General features: G+C 41.9%; 1 protein-coding gene across 6 annotated transcripts in view; it reads right to left on the bottom strand.

Moving 5' to 3' along the window:
- LOC105918027 (electrogenic sodium bicarbonate cotransporter 1) overlaps positions 1–15,300 on the bottom strand; it is a 51,067-nt gene that overhangs the window by 14,106 nt on the left and 21,661 nt on the right. For 4 of the 6 annotated variants that reach the window (XM_012853007.3, XM_012853009.3, XM_036140418.1 and 1 more), the window contains exons 5-17: positions 14,594–14,754; positions 14,320–14,499; positions 13,967–14,065; positions 13,406–13,482; positions 10,715–10,872; positions 10,520–10,607; positions 8,612–8,766; positions 7,285–7,404; positions 6,642–6,816; positions 5,286–5,419; positions 2,714–2,976; positions 2,430–2,482; positions 2,107–2,292 (exon numbers count right to left, since the gene is read on the bottom strand). In XM_012853007.3, coding sequence (XP_012708461.2) covers positions 2,107–2,292; positions 2,430–2,482; positions 2,714–2,976; positions 5,286–5,419; positions 6,642–6,816; positions 7,285–7,404; positions 8,612–8,766; positions 10,520–10,607; positions 10,715–10,872; positions 13,406–13,482; positions 13,967–14,065; positions 14,320–14,499; positions 14,594–14,754 — 1,849 coding nt within the window. The remainder of the gene's footprint in view (positions 1–2,106; positions 2,293–2,429; positions 2,483–2,713; positions 2,977–5,285; positions 5,420–6,641; positions 6,817–7,284; positions 7,405–8,611; positions 8,767–10,519; positions 10,608–10,714; positions 10,873–13,405; positions 13,483–13,966; positions 14,066–14,319; positions 14,500–14,593; positions 14,755–15,300) is intronic. The other 2 variants (XM_012853010.3, XM_036140419.1) reach the window with 1 other exon arrangement.

Raw genomic sequence — 15,300 nt, 5'->3', positions numbered from 1 at the left:
CTGTAGCTCAGGTGAAAGTCCCTCATCACGACCCTGACGAGGCTCATTGGAGTAAACCTCCACCCGAGTCTCGCTGGGTCAGTATAAGTGATTAGCTGTAACATTTAATCCAATCAGTCGCCATTCAGGTTTTACCGCACCACACAACAGGCTGCCCTTATGAGCCTTGCCCCCTATTGTAGTCCTGTTCGAGGCGCCTAGCGTAACTTTCCGACTGATGAACAAGGCAGGCCAACTGTTCCGTCTAAACAGGCGCATTAGATTTCTCTTCACCGCGCACCGGTATCGGTGGTAGTTGCGCAATCACGGTGCCACGTGTGTGGAAATTACCACTTGTCTGTCTTCTTTTTCTTTTGACCCGCCGTCAGGTTAGGTGGAGCAGGAAGCAATTATATAGTATGCTAAAAAATCAGATTTTTTTTTTTTTTAAATATAAATGCTTTATCTGATGTCATTCTTAGTTCAATGCATGGTTTTAACAGAGACGTCCTTTTAAAGATGTTCTTTTGTGAGATCAGGCGCTATTGACAACACATCTGGGGTTGAAGCCTCAAAGGCCCGGGTCTAGCGACCCGTCTGTTGTGTTCCTTGGTCTTCATGATGCTGTTAACTAGGGCTGTCAGATTTAACGCGTTATTAATGCATTCACTTTGTTAGACCCTAACGCCAAAAATTTTTTTAATGCGCGCTAATGCTTTTTTTTCCCCCACAGCGCTCTCCGGACTGTGTTTTTTTTGTTTTTTTCTTTTTTTTTTTTTCACCCTTGGCGCTTTCCCTAGTTTCCAGAATGCTAGACACTAGCAAAACAGACCCGCGCTCATTGTTGCCAAGCCCGCTTATTTCATGCGACTTTGGGCTTCTTTTTTCTAAAGTGGCATGTAAATTTCATGAGTTGCGGGTTGCAATTTTTTTGGGCTTGTTTCTGAAAGTGAAGTCGCTTATTTGGGCTCTAAATTAAGTAACGCTGCCGCACTACAGAACCACTGAGTATAACCAGCTGAAATATCCCTCCTCCTCATAATTATTTACTTTATATGTAAATGCTTAATACTAGTGTTGCGCCGATGCCATTTTTTGGCCCCGATACCTGGCTGTGCAGTATCGGCTGATACCGATACCATTTGTTTGAAATTGATGTGTGTGTATATATGAAGAACAGCATACTACTTGGATGTAAAATAATTACCATCATGGCTTTGTCAAGATGCTACCTTATTAAAGCAGGAAAAAAGACAAATACAAAGTGAATCCAGTAGAACTAGTGAGTGTCGGGAGAGAGAAGGCTGCGTTCAAGTGACATACAAACATCAAAATGGTATCTGTGACCTATTTGTTGGTACTCGCTGATACTGATACCACCATTTTAGTGCTGTATCGGGGCCCCGGCCGATACTGGTATCAGTATCAGTGCAACACTACTTAATACCATGTCTATCATTGTTTAAGAGGCAAAAAAAATATTTCGGCACGAAATGTTTATTTATTTACACATATGTTTACACATTGCGTAAACATCAAGGCGTCATGATTAGTGATTTAGCCCATTATTGGCCAGAGTTTAACATTTTATGGCACCAGGATGTTTGCATTCCAATTCTGAAAAGTGCTTGAAAATAAAAAATGAAAATATTTTTTTGTACAAGCATGTTTTTTACTAGTGTCATTTATTGTAAAATTGCATATTAAAATGCCCAAATAGGCTTTTACACTTTCAAAAATAAGATAAAATATGCGATTAATCTCGAGTTAACTATTGAAATTATGCGATTAATCGCGATTAATCGCGATTAAAAAGGTGGAAACTGTTGACTACTTTATTAACTTCTGAATGATATAGATTGAAGGGAATTTTATTTAGGGATAACAAAGCGAAGGGGGGGGGGGGGTAAATAATAATGCATGCCATATTTTTTATTTCTTTTATCATCATTTTCATTCCCCTTCACAGTTGAGCTCTACTCTGAGTCGGTATGTCACGTAATGCTTTAAGGTTCGTGACTGCAACATCTGGAGCGCCAAGTTCTCCCTCTTTCTCTCAGTGGCGAAAAGAGACCCTGTTCACAAGATCAGAGATGATATATCGCTCATACGGGGGTCATCACTCACTGTTGTGGGGAAGAATCTACTCGTCTTGAACTTCTTCAGAGCCATGGAGCAGGTGTAGGTCCCAAAGAACAGGATGAAGGACATCAGGGTAATGTCAGGCACATAGCCACAGGCCTCTCCCTGCAGCAGCCCTCCGAGACTGTCGCACTGCTCCTTGGTCAGGGACGCCCAGCTGGCATTCTCTGGCTGGGGAGACGAGGAGCAAAAGATTACTAATCTAAGTCGACGGGGAGTGGGAACAAGCAGCTTTGAAGAAGCGAGTCCTGAATCTCGACTGCTCGTACTGTTCAGCTTCATGTCCGTAAAACAAGGACGCCACATACCAGAGCGGTACCGTTTGTCCAGGCAGAAGTATTAAGGAGTGCTGATGAATTGCCTGGAAAAGAAAGAGACAACGGTATCTAATCAGTCGAGCAGGAATGCCTTTGATGCCAGCCGAATCGCTTGCCGTTTTCAAAACCCGAGAACGGTAACAGTGATAAACCGATAGGGAGGGTGAGAAAGCAAGCGGAGGCATCGTTTGTCAGTACCAGAGCAAATACGTCACGAGCTGAGCCACATCAATCAGGAGTGCAGCCTGCGGCACCGAGAGCAGTCGAATACACACCCGGTATGCAGCGGCAGTCGTACTGAGTGATGAGGTTGTGATCAAACTCCGGGTTGATGGGGTTGTGGTGGGCCAGCTTGATCATCTTCTTGAAAGCATCGTAGATAAAGATGAAGCTGATAAGCGCAGAGAAGCCTTCCTCTGTGAAGCGTGTGAAGTACTGCACCAGGAAGCTGGCGTCTGTGGCGACCAGCACCAGACAGAAGAGAGCGGACCACAGGCCGATCCACAGCCGGAACTCGAGGTAGTTGAAATCGTTGTCCCTGCGTGGGGAAGGGGGGGGGGGGGGGACAAAAAACAAGCACTTTTAATGAAAGTAGAAGCCCAAAAAATCATGGTTTAACAAATTTAGTAAATAAAAGCTCTTAATTAAAAAAGTGATGCAGTGCCTCTGATGCATAGAGTAGACCCGCCCCCACCGGCTGCTGCACACTGCCAGTCAGCTGGCAGTATGAAGGATACTAGACCTTTTAAATCGCTTACAAAAAGACAGATTTGGAGGTTTAGGTGTAGAGTTTTTGGTGGTTTTTGGTCACCAAAAACACGGGCAGATGTGGTTTGGAAACAAAAGCAGTGCCAAACTTCATTTTTATTAAGCTAAAACCCTTTTGAAATCACAGACAACGAGCCAAGAGCAGCGTGTCTGATCGTAGCCTAGCTACTGGATCAGACACGCTGACTGACTAATGCCAGCCTGTTGTACTGAGTTACTTTGTAAATAGCAGGTCAGAGAAGAGTGTTAGAGAGTGTGTGCATTTTTATTCAATTATTTAAAAACTGCTGAAGTTAAACAGCCATTCATTCGTTTTGTTAACCCACTTTTACGCGAGGTGGCTAGTGCCTTTCTATTGGGGGAGAGGCGGGGTACATCCTGGGCGGGTCGCCAGTCTATCACAGGGCAGCTCACACCAAAGGGCAATTTAGAGTCACCAATTAACATGAAATGTTAATGAGTGGCGTTTTTGGACAGTGGACCTTGTTGCTCCAACAGAGCTACAAGCTGTGCAGACTCAAGTTAGACACGTGTTCTATATTTTGAACAGGTTATGTCTATAGAAATGACGTTATAACCACAAATTTGATCAGTTTAGTAGTTCTATTTTTTATAGTAGTAAGAATTTTTATCATTATAGTAAGAATAATTGTTACTTTTCTGTTTTAAATAACAGCAACTTTTGATTAAAACCTTTGCCTTGATATCGAACTATCATGTTCAACCAGTCCATGACAGCTCTAAGATAATTAAAGTAAAAGCCTAATTTTAAATGGGACACAACATGCAAATTAAAATATTTTAGCTCTTAAATATATTTTTTTTTGTGTACTTGGAGTCTCTAGGCGTGCGAAAGAGTTGAATTTATTCTCTCCAGCTGCTGACTACAATACAAAAACAGATCTTAAAATAAGTAAAATGTTCTTAAAGTTAGTCTATTTATTCTTGATTTGGGCAGGTAAATAAGATTATCTGCCAATGGAGTGAGTATTCTGACCCCTAAAATAAGATAATTAGACATACTGCACTTGAAATAAGATGATGGAGATGAATTGTTCCTGTTTTAAGTGCAAAAATCTTATTCCATTGGCAAATCATCTTATTTACCTGGTCAAATCAAGGATAAATACACACATTTTAAGAACATTTTACGTATTTCTAGTTCCGTTTTTGCAGTGTGGTTAAATTTATATTATGTTTGGCTCATGTTTTTCAAGCCGCTCAGTTTTCTGTATTCTCCATTGTGTTTTTTTGAACAATTACGTCTTCCAGCTTTCAGCTTTAAATGTGAAAAGGAAGGCAATACAAAGCATGTTATGTCCCCTTTAAGGGCCAGCCATGCAACAAGACCACGTGGCTTTATGTAGATAGCATCTGTGGCCCAGCGTATACATGTTTGTGCAGCCTAGCAGCTGTTACCAACACCGGAACCGTTTCGAGGGCACAGACGCCAAAACATTCTTCACTCACAGTGTAAAATTAAATGAGATTGAATTATTGATAAGGGAACAGAGACAGCATGGTGTCTGGTAATGCTAGAAGACCGGCTGGGGGAGCGAGAACAGAAGCAGGAGAGCCATGCCAGAATTTAACAGCCTTTAATGACTGTAAAACCATTCTATATTTGACGTAACCATCAACATATGAGGAAAGATCACTCATCTGACCTGCTTCTACAGCCGTTTGTTCAGCTCTATGACAGGAAGCAGTTTTTTTTGTTTTTTTTTTTTCATTGAACACGCAATATCTTGTTATCTCCTGCATTTGGTTCTAAACAAGGATGTTTGGTGCTGGTCTTGTCGAATCCATCTGAACAGGAAACAAACAGGCAAACTGTTCTGTGAACAATCTGTAAGTGCCTGGAGATTACCAAGCAGGGACAAGCAGCCCAGTTGCAACAATGTTAAAAAAAAAAAAGCAACCTCTGATGCAAAGGCCTGAGCCTCTGAATATAAATAATCTTATTTCCATTCCTTTTGCAAGCAGCTGCTCCCAAATTCTCAGTCTGTTGTTTTAAATCTTTATGTTAACTTTGTTTTTATGCACGTGAATGAATACGTTTGACCGGGAGGTACTCACTTGCTGAAGGTGAAGAGAAGTTTTTCGAACACAAGCACCGGGCCCGTGCTACTGAGGATAGTCAGGGGCTGACCAGCTAGCAGGCAGAACACTGCTCCCGTCAGTGCCGTACCTAGGAAGCTTTCCAACACGCCCTGAAGCACACACCAAAAAACATCACTGTACACTTTCAGACGGCTGATAGAGTAAAGAAATAAAGGCACACATTAACTTATTAGAAACAAACAAGCATATTTCCATTTATTACAGCTAGGCCCTGCATCTTCCACGTATATATGCAGGTATGTATGCAAATTATTTTCATGTGTGTACATAAAAAAAATACACCCCTCCCTTGTGCATACTGCTCCTATGTTTTCCCTGCAAAGTGTTTTATTATATATTGCAGATCCAGGTCTGTTTTTTTAACGATGCAAATGTTGGAAACCGATGTCAAATTCCTTGTTTGTACCCAGAAATATTCTAAATTAAGTTGATTCTGATTCTACTGACCATGTTAATCATCCTCACTACGGTAGTATTACGCTTTTTTTTACCTTTACAAGTCAAGGCCAAACGTCTGCTTATGCGGACGAGACTTTAGATTCTCTCAGATATAGCTAGAATCCGGGTAAATCCATTACTTTTTTTTTTAATTCGTCTTACTTTCTCTACATTTACAACCTGAGGTTGAAAGAACAACAGACAGGAGAGCTTTCCCTTTGAAACAATGACTAAGGCAGATTATCCAAGGGCAGGGATTCCCTCGGCTTCGCCCAGGCTGGGAGACGAGAATGAGGAGCAGTGATGAAGTTCATGATCGAAGGGGGGGGGGGGGGGGCATTTAACACCAGTGCTGAGGCTACAATGGCTGAGTAATCTGGATCTGTGGTTATTTACAGCTCTGGCAAATCCCCCCCTGGGGCTGATGCTGCGCGGGTGTCCGTCACACCAGAGGCCAAAGCGAGCGCAGCCTCCACTGGACCGGCCGTCGGCTGCGGGTGCACCTGCATGATGGCAGCAAACCCTAACCCTGCCTGCTATCGGAAATAAGTTCGAAATTCCTGTTAGGAATCGGCAGGAGGGTCAGTCCATGGATTTACTGTGAGCTTCTAAGCCTAAAAGTGGCACGGCTTATCAGCTGAAGAGACGAAATTGGTTTAACACGAGGAGTGATGACGGCGCGATGAGCTCAGCTAATAGCCCGAGCCAACTCGCCGTCCGCTGACTTTACATTAAAACCGTAGGCGTTTTAAACGATTTAAGGTAAAAAGATGATATATCTTTAGTGAAGGAGATTCAGCCGTGGCATGTTTAACTCCACGAGTTTACGTTTTTCATCATTGGCGGGATTCTCCAACGGAGGCACTCGCTTACCTGCATGCTTTCTGTAGCATCCCCAAGCAAGCCTCCAAATGTGATTGCGTTGGTGACGGTGCCCAGATAGATGAACAGGATGGTGGACAGAGACTGAATGTGGAGCGCATCGTAGAAGTCACTGGCAAAAAATGGCAGCTTTCGCTTCACGTCCAGGACAAGACCCCCGCAGAACCTTTGAAGACAAAGCCATTGTAATTATTTAGCCTCGCGTCGTGCCTCAGTTGAAATATTTTACACATATTTGATGTTCACAAGACGCGACAAAGATCGGTTGGATATATATTTCTGTCATAGTTACATAAGAAAGGAATGCTCTGCACAAAAAAAAAAAACAATACAATAAGGTTATTCAGCTGTGAAGTGCATCCATTGTTCTTTAGTTCCTTGTGGGGCTTTTCCTCATTGGCAGTTTAATGGAGAACAAAGGCTAAAATACTTTCTCTTGATACCACACATCTCTCCTGACACCAATCAGAGGCCGTAAGGATTATTAAACGGGGGATGATAATACGCAAATCCGTCAAAAACCTTCCATAAGAAACTTTAAAAACAAAACAAGGCCTTTTTTTTAAAGTAGTCGTCCCTAAATATAGGATCTTTTTCACATTAATTTCACAGTGGAAGGACAAATTCTAATTACTTTCTGGTGCGCTGAAGCTCCTCTCCGACTTGGTGGCCTCCTCCTCCACCTCCGGATCCCGCATCGTGGGGGGTGTCGCCATTCATCTGAGGGGCCTCTAGTCCGGCATACATGTTCTTCCTTTAAAAACCAAAAAAAAAAAAAAAAAAGAGATCAGCGTTTGTAGAAACATTTCAGTGGTAACCCAGGGCTTTATATTTCTCTGGGTTAATACATACATGGCAAAACAGAGGCTAATTTCTCTTAGCCACTGTCACCAGAGCCTATGTAAATAGGATAGTAAGGGAGATAACTAGCACTCCAAAGGCCACGGTTAGAGAGCTGCAATAAAAAGCGGCATCTTGGGATCCAAACGTCTGCATTGCAACTGCTTCTTTGGGGGGGGGAGTGCCGGTACAACGCCTTTTCTGTCCTACTGTCACAGATCTAAACCATGTTGTGTTTGCTTAAGCTCTAATAGACTTTAGCTTGAATTGTGTGGCTTGGTCTGGTGACAATAAAGCAGGTGGGTATTGTGTAAAGCCAGTGAAGACTACATGAGGGGAAATAAAAAACATCACATGCTCACTATACGTGCGGTGGAGAATCTGTGAGGCTGTTGGCACAGGACAAATCATCTGGCCGCCTCAATTAGAAAATGACAATTCACCCATCCTTTATGTTGTGTCTTTCATAAAAGACACAACATAACCAAATCAACGCAGACATGGTTTGCGAGACACAAAATCAACTTCTTGTTTTTGTCTTAGTCCCAATCTTAAATCTTATAGAACACCTGTGGAACAAGGACTCTGGATACTCTGGAGAGATTGGGCAAAGTAGAAAAGTGTTTTTGTGTGTGGTCCCACTACAAAAAGGAGGTTTGACAAAGGATTAATAGCAGGGGGTTAATAACTGAGAGACTGCTGCTTTTATTGTATACAACTAAATGTCATCTATTAACATGGACTCTTTCTTCTGACAAATACATACAATCCCAATTAAATTATATAAATCTTTAGGAATAAATGTCCTCACCAACCCATTTGAGATTACATGAAATGTTCTCCTCTCAAAAGGTTGCACAAGGTCCACATTGGAGTCCCCTGTCAGCAACATATGTATTATGTAATATGTCAAACAGCTGAGTCCATTTGTTTACTTTAAAGGCTAAGGGTGCCAGCCGAAATCTTCCTGCAAAACCCTCCAACGCGAGATCTAGCAGCACAAATTTGAGGTAATCCAAAATAAAAATGTTTACAGTTCACATTATGCAAGATAATGAAACAAATTAGAGTTCTGAATTGCAGGTTCTTTAATCTGGAGTACAATGTGGATCAGATTAGACCTTTTGTCTGAGGAGGGAAGAGACTTGGGGGGCTCTATCCTGATGTCGGGGTCCCACTCTCCAGGAGGCAGGACGATCACTTCATCCAGGAACTCATCGATTCCCGCCAGCAGGTCCTTCCTGCCCTTTGCTTTGTAGGCGATGTCATGGAACACCTTCAAGATAAATAAAGCCGACCAATTACCCTTTAACAAATGAGTACAGCAACATACAATTCATCTAGTCAGACCCTGGAAACAGAGAGAAAATAATAACAAAATCATAATAATAATAATTTAAAAAAAGAATTTAAATCTGCTACTCCAACAACTGAGTGGAAAAAATATTTCTCAATCTCTTTGTTTACAGGAACAACGGTTACAGCACGTCACTGACTTTCAGTTCTGGCACCTAAAAAACACCTCGCATGCAACCGAGACGCTTCACTCAGACGTTCCTCACAGCGAGTACGCAGACATAGTTGCCCAATATGAGATTATGCCAGGAACGAGCCTCACGGTGAGATTACTACAGATAAAACACATCAGGCAATGAGTCAAAAAGCCCCAAACATCTGATAAACCTGCCATGGGGCCGCCGTGGGAGGACCGAGAGGGTAAAGTTTAACTCGAGGAAATTCGGCGAAAACACTTCCTAACCTACTATATCAACAGAGAGGATATGACTGGTGCACTCTGGGGCCTGTGGGAAAAACGCAGGCCAGGTGCTCCCAGTATTAACAATGCTAGGTGTCAACCTTCCTGATAACGCTGTGACAGATGTTGGAAAAAAAAAAAAAAAAAAAAAAAAAAAAAAAAAAAAAAAAAAAAAAGACACCAGGCAGGTACTGTAGGGTTGAAAGTTTAGTCCAATCTTCTTGCTTACATTCAGATATCACTAAGAGCGCAACAGCTCCGGCAGCGTATGCCTTCAGCTATGCCAATTTATGTCAATTCACAACACATGTCATCTCCAGCCACTTCACGAAGTCAAATTCAATCCAATCATACAGACCGGTCAGAAAGTTTCCTGTCTAAGGAAACCCAGTAGATTGTATCAAGTCTTGACGAGCAGCATTCACTCCTCCTGAGAGAGCGTAGAGCAGCAATCCCTCATACTGAGCATGCATGAAGCGACAGTGGAGAGGAAAACTCCCCTTTAACAGGGAGGAAATCCTCCAGCAGAACCGGGCTCAGCGTGAACGGCCATCTGCCTCGACCGACTGGGGGTTAGAGGAGACAGAGCAGAGGCACAACAAGGAGGGAATTGGGGGATAAATTCTGGGTAAGTGGGCGTTACTGAATGCAACTGAAGCATCCAGTTCTGGTCAACCCAGCAAGATTAACTAAAAGATTCTCATAACATCGGTTGGTCGGTTACTTCTTGGTTCTTTCATTTGGGAACAGAGATTAAAAGAAAGTACAGCTGGAGATTTATGTTTCCGGTGGAGACATGTTTAACTGATCGATATCTGACTTCCTGACTAAGCCCAACTCACAGCTGTACCCAGTGTATTAGAAAACAAGCTCTGTGGCCACTTTCACAATCACAATGCACTTTCAGGTGCACTGCTTGCACTGTGGCTGCATGTAACATCAGATTCTGCAGCATCCTGGACATCTTTGGGGAATCAGTTCAATTTGACGCCAGCAGAATACTCATTTTTTTATTACCTCTAACAAGCAAGTAATACCGGACTGGGGCTCGTATTGACAAATGCCTATTCTTAAATGGTTTGGATCAGTTTTGGGGGGACAACATTTTTTAAAGGTATATCGGTACTATTATTGTTGAGAAAACAAAATTGAAAATGAAAAAAAAAAACATTTAATAAATGTGACTTCCAGTAACCCATGATGTATTCTCCCTTCAGAAAATGGCATTTTTTTAAGATTAAAAAGAGACGCTCTCCCCATTAAAACAGCATACCTCATCGGACATAAGGGTAGCGATGGCTCTTCCGATCTCGCGATAGGACTTGGACTTTCCTTTAGGCCCCAACAGCACAAACATAAACCTAGGTACAACACCAGGATATTTATCAGACAGATTTCTTTTTTTTCAACGCATGTTTCCATGTGACAATGAGAAAGTAGCAGGAGGAGTGACTTTACAGCCAAGTACCTTGTGGGCACAGGGACTTCGGTAAGTGCTCCCAGCATCACGGCCTGCTGCAGACGGACAAAAGCAACGAAAGGGGTCTCCAGGAAGTCGACCTCTCCCACCAGCACGTTTGATGCCTCGGCATCGCGGGGCAACTTTTTCATGAACTTATTCTTTAGCTGTGAAACAAAGTGAGATGGAGAAAAAGAAAAAAAGAAAAAAGAGTGCATTTGAGTGTCAAGCAGGATAATCATACAAAATATCCTCAGGATATCAACAAGGTGCATAAAAATACTGAATAGCATGCAGGATGATCTGTGACGCATGTATGATTCAGCCAGTGAACTTCCCTTTAAAAATATGAAACATGCAAATAAAAAGAGAGGAGTGTTGCTTTTATTGCCTAAAAGCGTGTAGAATCAGGGCAGTATCCACCCTTTCCTTGAATTATGTTGGGGGGGGAAAGAATCTTGACTTTACGCCGTCCAATAAACATACTCTACAAGAGCATATATCCAACGTCTACACCGTTCTTACTCTGGCAGGGGAACAAATTGGTCAGAATCTTACAAAACACTGAAGGTAGCAGCACGTTGAAGACACGGTGCAATGCATTCATTATAAAGTTACATTGAAAAAAAAAAATAACCCTCTTAAAAGATATTGCATACCCCTCCCTAAGGTTACACCGGTCCATAGAGGCAGGCCAATGCACTCCAGGACAACAACCCACATCTGCAATCCCATAAAAAAAAAAAAAGTCATGCATTTGTATCTTAGCGCACTGAGCGCTTAACTTTATGAAGCTGTAAGTGTTGGGTTAAAGTATATAAGAGCATAAAAATCTGCCTTTTAGACTGTGAACTAGTGTGTGTGTGTGAAGGGTCAGAAAGTTAAGAGAGGGGTTTTTACAGAGTAGGCCCTATTGTGATAGAAATCCTCGGCCGCTGGCTGCATCCCACTACCAAGAAGTCATGTGCCTGCTCTTTATTTGGGTCAAATTCTTTTTAAGCTGAAGACATCAAAATAGTATTAAGAGGTAAATAGATTATATTAAGTTGGTGTACAAATTAGATGACAGTTATAAACCAAAGTGAAACTCAATAAAATAAAGCCTGGGTATGAATAAGCGAAGGTCATACCAGTACATCTACAGTGCTACTGACAGTTGTTACATTTTAACTGCATCTGCCTTGTTTTTTGTCTCCTGCAGTGGATCTGACACTATGACAGTGTTAAACCGTGACAGTGGCAGAGACGGGACTCACACAGCAGACAACTAAAACTGGGATCAAAAGGAAGAGTTTTTGTTGCTTCACGTCGCTGGAGATGTGGCTCTGTGGTAGTGGTAATTAAAAATCTGTCTACACAGTTATTGGAACTAATAGAAATGTATGTAAAAAAAAAAAAAAAAAAAAAAAAGAAGCCTTAAACTTTTTTTTCAGCTGCAACAGCATAGTTTCATGCTGAAAGTTTAATAAATTAAGTTTTTTGAGAGCATTTCTCCAGAAGATGGGAGGGGGATGCAATCCCACATGAAGAAATTGTTGGGTATTATTATTTTTTAATTTTTACAAATTCACATGTGCAACCTTTGCTGCTATTATAAAATCAACATACCTTAAGCATATTTGCTTCTTCAGCTGTTCAGAGTTTCTATAAATGTCTAATTAGTAATGCATGACTTCCTGGTTTTTTGGGTATAAACATGACCTGACAGACACACATATTTTCCTTTGTTATGCGTCAAAATAGGAAAGATGAGAGAACATGTTATTCGGGTAATTTTGATGCATGTATCTTCATAAGAATGGCAACAAAGAAAGAGTATTAGTCATATCAATTTACCTATAGATACAGCTAAAGCAATATTTACAAAGAGTAAAGGATAACTTTGAAGAACTACCTGGTTTTGGCAAAAACTATACATGAATGTGTTGAAAAGTGGCTCATATCCACTTATGTACGGTAGAGATTCTGTCACGCTGGGAGCCTGTTTCTCATACAAAAAGGTATGGGAATAATGTTTAGAATGCATAGAATTGTGCATTCTTTGAAATACCAGGAGATCTTTATTTAAAATGCTGTTTAGACCTAAGCAAGTGAACTGAAAACGGCGCCTAACTGCATTTTCCAATGAAATATTGATCTGAAACACAGGACACAACAACTTCCCCGGTTCGTGTCCCAGACTGGGTCTCAGAGCAAGACCCTTAGCCCCAGAAGGCTCCCTGCTATTTTTATTATTATTATTATTATTATTATTATTATTATTATTATTATTATTATTATTATTAAAGAAATTGTTATCAAGCCACAAAATAATCCTTCTACGTTGGCCATCTTAATCCCCACACCAAAATCTTATAGAAAACCAACAGGGTGAGCTGAAGATAAGAGAGCGTACAAGAGGGCCCAGAAGTCAGGATGATCTAGGGCAACTGTCAATAGAAGAACAGGCAAAGATCCCTCTCTCTGTTTGCTCTAACCTTGTGAAATTCACGGTGGGGACTCAGTCCTGTCCCATTCCAAAAAAATGGGGCTGGACAAAGTATTAACAGCAGGGGTCCCAGTAAGTGTGGCACACTGTTTTTTATGGAGTTATATTTCTTAAAGGCGGGATTGTACTTTTTTCAGGCTTTTTACAAATCTTTACCAGAGGTGCGTAGACATGTGAACGGAGCTTTAAAGGGAGAACTAACAACACTTTACCTGATCTTTTTCTGGTTTATCAGAGAAATCGCTCAGGCTGTTGGAGGTGAGATTCCGGTGGGTAGTGGTAGGGCTGCCTGCAGACAGGACATATGTATCGTTTGGATCAGAGATAGGACCATTACGTTAATGAGACATTTTTTTTTTTTTTTTTTTGCTATAGGTGAGCGAGAAAAAAAAAGAAAAGCATGACTTAGGCATACAGAAGGAGCTAGAAACATCCGCTAAATGTGGCAAGGCTTAAGCTTAACGGGTAAAGCCAGATGGCCTTTCATTCAGTCCCTCCACAGAGAGGAGAGCTGGGATATGTGGTCATCTCAGGGCTGCTGCTTATAGGCGTCAGCAGACATATGCTACTTAAGCAACTACTGACAATGTCAGAAAACGGAGCCAAAAAAGATTGCTATTACCAAATGAATATTCTAGTACATTCTAATGAGAGTTTTTCCACATGTGATATAAAACAGGGTGAAAATGTCAGTATTGCTCTGTTCTGCCTCGTGTTTCACATATGCTACTTCTCAGTGCAACTTTCAGCCGGAGGGCTGTGACCTCACTCACAGAGGTGTCCCAAGCTGGAGCTCCTCATGACCTCACATGACTCCGCCGGGTCTTGTGGAGTTAAGAAAGGCACAGAGTTATCGAAGGAGAAGCGTGGTCCTGCCCCCCCCCCAGGATGCAGGAAGACAGCAAAGACCCCCGGGAGGATCAAGAGATAGGAAAAGAAAGGCAGGGGAAAAGGAAAGAACAAAGAGTTTGGAAGGGTGGGGGAAAAATAAAAAGAAGGAAAAGAGATTGGATCAGAAAAAAATATTAGTGCAAAGAACGGGCTAGTGTTAGAAGGAGTCAAAAGACTACAAAAAGGTGGAAATGCTGGAATTAAAATGGACTAAACTCAGAAATTTCTGTATTACCATTTTCCTGGTTTGAAAACAGCCGGCTTGCACTGGACACACTCTTGCCGATGTCAGCAAGAGAACGCAAGTTGGACTTCTTGGTCTGGTGGCGATGTTTGCGTAACAACGTGTACACCACCTTCTCCTTTAGGTCTGCCTTCAGCTGACCAATCTCAATCTGGTTGTCAGTGATCATCTCTGTCAAAAGGACACATTAAAGAATAGGACAGTGTCGTCGGCGAAACGTTTGATTTCTCGCGTCCCAGACGTGGGTCCGTTCAACTCCACTTACCGACAACTTGGGGCAGTGTGGACGCCTCCATGTCTAACAAGATTGTACCGTTTTCTATGTACGTTTTGAGCTCCATCAAGCTGTGCAAAGACAGCGTGGCGACATGAGGCTTGCTCCAACGTTCTCCGCCTTTCTCCACCTTCTCTTCAAACTTGATCCATCTGGACACAGCGTAATGAAGACAAGGGTGACTGTTAAGAGTTGTTTGGGGACAGCATAAAAAGCAGCAAGCTTGATTGTGTTTGCTACAAATCCTATGTTCAAATGGTCATACGCTGAAAAGTAAGTACACGAGGTGCTTAAAAAAAGGACACGGAGACCACTGGGATGAAACTTGTGTTCCTTTGTGCTCAGACTACACATGAATCATTTGGGGAAAAAAGATTTTGGCACCCTGGTTTTCTTCAGGGTTAAACCAGGGACAAGGACCCTTAAAAAAAATAACACCACTTGTCACTACTACAAAGACCATTCTGTTAAGGCCCAAGGACGGGGTTTCCTCTTAGGATAGAGTATACCTATGGCTGTGGTCCACACGCCTGTGACCTGCAGTCTCATCTAAAGAGGAGACTCCCATTTGACCCCACCGTCCCTAAATAGGATTGAACTTTAACTTGTAAGATGTACCTGTCATCACTTTGGACATTCTTGCAAACATACACATCTTTTACTATGAGTGTCAATTTTACAGACACATAACTTCCTCT

The sequence above is a fragment of the Fundulus heteroclitus genome, chromosome 8 (assembly GCF_011125445.2).
Source record: "Fundulus heteroclitus isolate FHET01 chromosome 8, MU-UCD_Fhet_4.1, whole genome shotgun sequence".
In the NCBI taxonomy this organism is placed as follows: domain Eukaryota; kingdom Metazoa; phylum Chordata; class Actinopteri; order Cyprinodontiformes; family Fundulidae; genus Fundulus; species Fundulus heteroclitus.
The sequence above is the reverse complement of the archived record's forward strand: the minus strand, read 5'-3'. Positions and strand labels throughout refer to the sequence as shown.